Source organism: Arachis duranensis, chromosome 8 (genome assembly GCF_000817695.3).
Source record: "Arachis duranensis cultivar V14167 chromosome 8, aradu.V14167.gnm2.J7QH, whole genome shotgun sequence".
In the NCBI taxonomy this organism is placed as follows: domain Eukaryota; kingdom Viridiplantae; phylum Streptophyta; class Magnoliopsida; order Fabales; family Fabaceae; genus Arachis; species Arachis duranensis.
The window spans coordinates 41,242,973-41,245,861 of record NC_029779.3 but is presented as its reverse complement, the minus strand read 5'-3'; the positions used below and the strand labels follow the sequence as shown (position 1 = coordinate 41,245,861).

Sequence of the window (2,889 nt, the reverse complement as noted above, 5' to 3'; positions counted from 1 at the left end):
AAACCATAATAAATATAGAATATACTAAGCATTACTAATATATAAATAATGAATTTATAAATGGTCTTCATAATATACATTATGTTTTATTTCATTTAGTATTAATAACCTGCTGATAGTGTATTTTAATACAAAGATATCAAATGAAATTATTAATTTAGTTTTAAAAGATAAAAAATTAAGTTTAATATTACTCAAAGGAATTTTAATATATATCAAATAATGTGTTCATTAGTTTCTACTTTATTGTAAAAATTGTCTAAATCACACTAATAGTATATCATAGGGTTATTATTATTATTAATGTATTAACCCTATTTTAATATTTATTATTTATATATTTAAAAATTATATTTAAAAATTATTTATTTAGTTTCATAATAAATGATATTTTTAAATTTGAATAATTTATTAATTAATTTGTACTTTTTTATTAAAAAAAGAATATTAATATAATGAATAAAAAAATAATTAAAAAATATTGTTTAAAAAATAATATGGACAAATAAACCCCTAACCAATTTAAATTTAGAAACAATTAGGTTCATGTCCATTTTTTAACCTGACACGTTAGAAATTTCTATCGAGTTTTCGCCGTGAAATTGACCAAAAAACCGAATTGGCAGACGAAGTACAGGGTCAGAGACCATAATAAAACGTGTTTTTTATTAAGGGTCGTCTTGCCATTTTGAAAAATAGACAAGTACCGGGTTGATATTTACTAGTAAAATAACATATATTGACTATATCTTGTGTTGATTAAAATTTTGTATTAGCAGTGCAATAAATAGTGATGAGGAACAAGGTGACAATATAGTAGGTAGCTTATTTTTCTATATAAGGTCCTACAAACCTGAATTCATTGTCTCATATCTCCCATCAGATGTTCTAGCTAGCTAGCTTTATTACATTATTAGTATTATCTGATTTCTTGCTTCATAGTAGTTGTTTCCTTCTTAAGACAATGGCACTGAGTGGTAAGCTTAGTATTGAAATTGTGATCCATGCACCTGCTGGAAAGTTCTTTAATCTTGTATCAAAATCTCTCCACCAAGTTCAAAATATTTGTGAAAGAGTGCATCACACCAAGCTGCATCAGGGTGAGGACTGGCACAGCATCGGCGGTTCGGTTAAACACTGGACATATGTTATGGGTAATCAAGCTTAATTTTAAATCAATTAATTTGTAAATTAAAAGAAAGCATCTTGTCGAATTTTTATTTGTCATCGTATCATTTTTTCAAAAACCTAAACTTATGGTAAAAGTCGCATAAATAATTATATTTTTAATACGTCTTTTTTTATGTAAGAGTTATTTTTTGGGTTTACATAAATTTTTTTTATGATTTTTTTCTTTTTTTATTTATTTTAAGCTAAAATTCTTTCTATTAAAGTTCAATATGAATCAAATTTTAAATTTTTTTATTATAGAAGTTTTAATATTATATTATGATACCACTTTTTACAAAAATTAAATTTGAGAAGGAGATACATAAATAATTATATCTTTAATATTTTTTTTAATTTGAGATTTTATTAAATTTAATTAGTTTCCCTCCATTTACAACAAAAAAAAGTTCGTTCTTACTATGAAATAATATTAGTGAGAATTATATGAATTTTGTTTAAAAATTCTATTATGAATGAGATTATTAGAAGAGAGCTATAAGTATTTTTTTATAGTTCCTAAAAATATAAACAAAAAATAGATTTTGTCTCCAAGACAAAAGACAAAATTTTAAGACAAACAAAAGGACTAGCATAATTTGTATGTAATTATGTTAACTAATTGACATAATTATTCTCAGGTTTCCTCAAATTTTTTCCTTTTTTTTAATTTTTTTAAATTTGATTTTTGTCAAGCAACAGATGGTAAAGTAACTACATGCAAGGAGACAATTGAATCCATTGATGAGAAGAACAAGACAATCAAATTCAATCTCTTTGATGGAGATATAAGTCAACAGTATAAGGTCTTGAAGGTCACCATTCAAGAGATTGATAACAGCAATGGAAGTGTTTCAGCTAAATGGACACTTGAATATGAGAAAATTAATGATAATATAGAAGCTCCTTATGGTTACATGGAATACTTTGACAAATGTACTAAAGAGATGGATGCTCATCTTCTCAAGGCATAATAATTACTAAAAAATTAGAAACACGTTATATGCATGGTTGGAATTTAATAAGGGGTAGGTTTTCGGGACTGTTTTGGAAGTGTTCATATAAATTAAATAATAAGTGTGAACTTCGGTGAACAATAGAATAAGGACGGAAGTATGTTTTTAAATTCCAACCTTACATGTATGTTTATCCGTCGTTTGAATGGATTGAACTACTGTACGTATGTATGTATGTATGTATGTATGTAAAGTCATCATCGTTAATGATTTTTTTTGTTGGTTGTGTTTATGCCATGGATGTGTGGAAACTTGAAAGTATCTGTGTATGTCTAATAAAAATTAGAGTAACGATAGGTAATCAATTTTTTTGGGCAACATACATAAGTTAAATTTTTAAAATAATTTTATTTATTTTAAATTTAAATTTTAAATTAAAAATTATTAACTCTAAATTTTAAATTAAAAATTTAAACGTTGAATTAAATCGACTAATATTAACTAATTAAAAATTAATTTTCTAACTTTCTCATAAACATAATGAGTATATCGGAAAAAATATTTGAATGATCAAATTAGTATTTTTTTAAATAAAAGAAATATTTTTGAAATATTTAATTAAAATTAATTTTTTAACTTTCGCATAAACATAATGAGTAAATCAAAAAAATATCTGAATTATCAAATTATTGTTAAAAGTATTGTTTAATAATAAAAATATTTTTAAAATATTTAATTAAAAAATAATTTTCTAATTTTCTCATAA

The 2,889-nt window shown here is 23.6% G+C and overlaps 1 protein-coding gene across 1 annotated transcript; it reads left to right on the top strand.

Annotated features, from left to right (window-relative positions):
* Positions 1-865: 865 nt before the first annotated feature.
* Positions 866-2,415, top strand: LOC107462755 (MLP-like protein 34). The gene is made up of 2 exons (XM_016081394.3): positions 866-1,154; positions 1,870-2,415. The coding sequence occupies exons 1-2, from the start codon at positions 965-967 to the stop codon at positions 2,139-2,141; spliced, it is 462 nt and encodes a 153-aa protein (XP_015936880.1). The 5' UTR covers positions 866-964; the 3' UTR covers positions 2,142-2,415.
* The last annotated feature ends 474 nt before the right edge of the window (positions 2,416-2,889 follow it).

What these genes read in the sequence shown, in the direction of transcription:
- LOC107462755 (XM_016081394.3), top strand. Translation starts at nt 965, where the DNA reads ATGGCACTGAGTGGTAAGCTTAGTATTGAAATTGTGATCCATGCACCT. An exon ending in ACACTGGACATATGTTATGG is followed by an intron (nt 1,155 to 1,869) that starts GTAATCAAGCTT and finishes GTCAAGCAACAG; the next exon opens with ATGGTAAAGTAACTACATGC.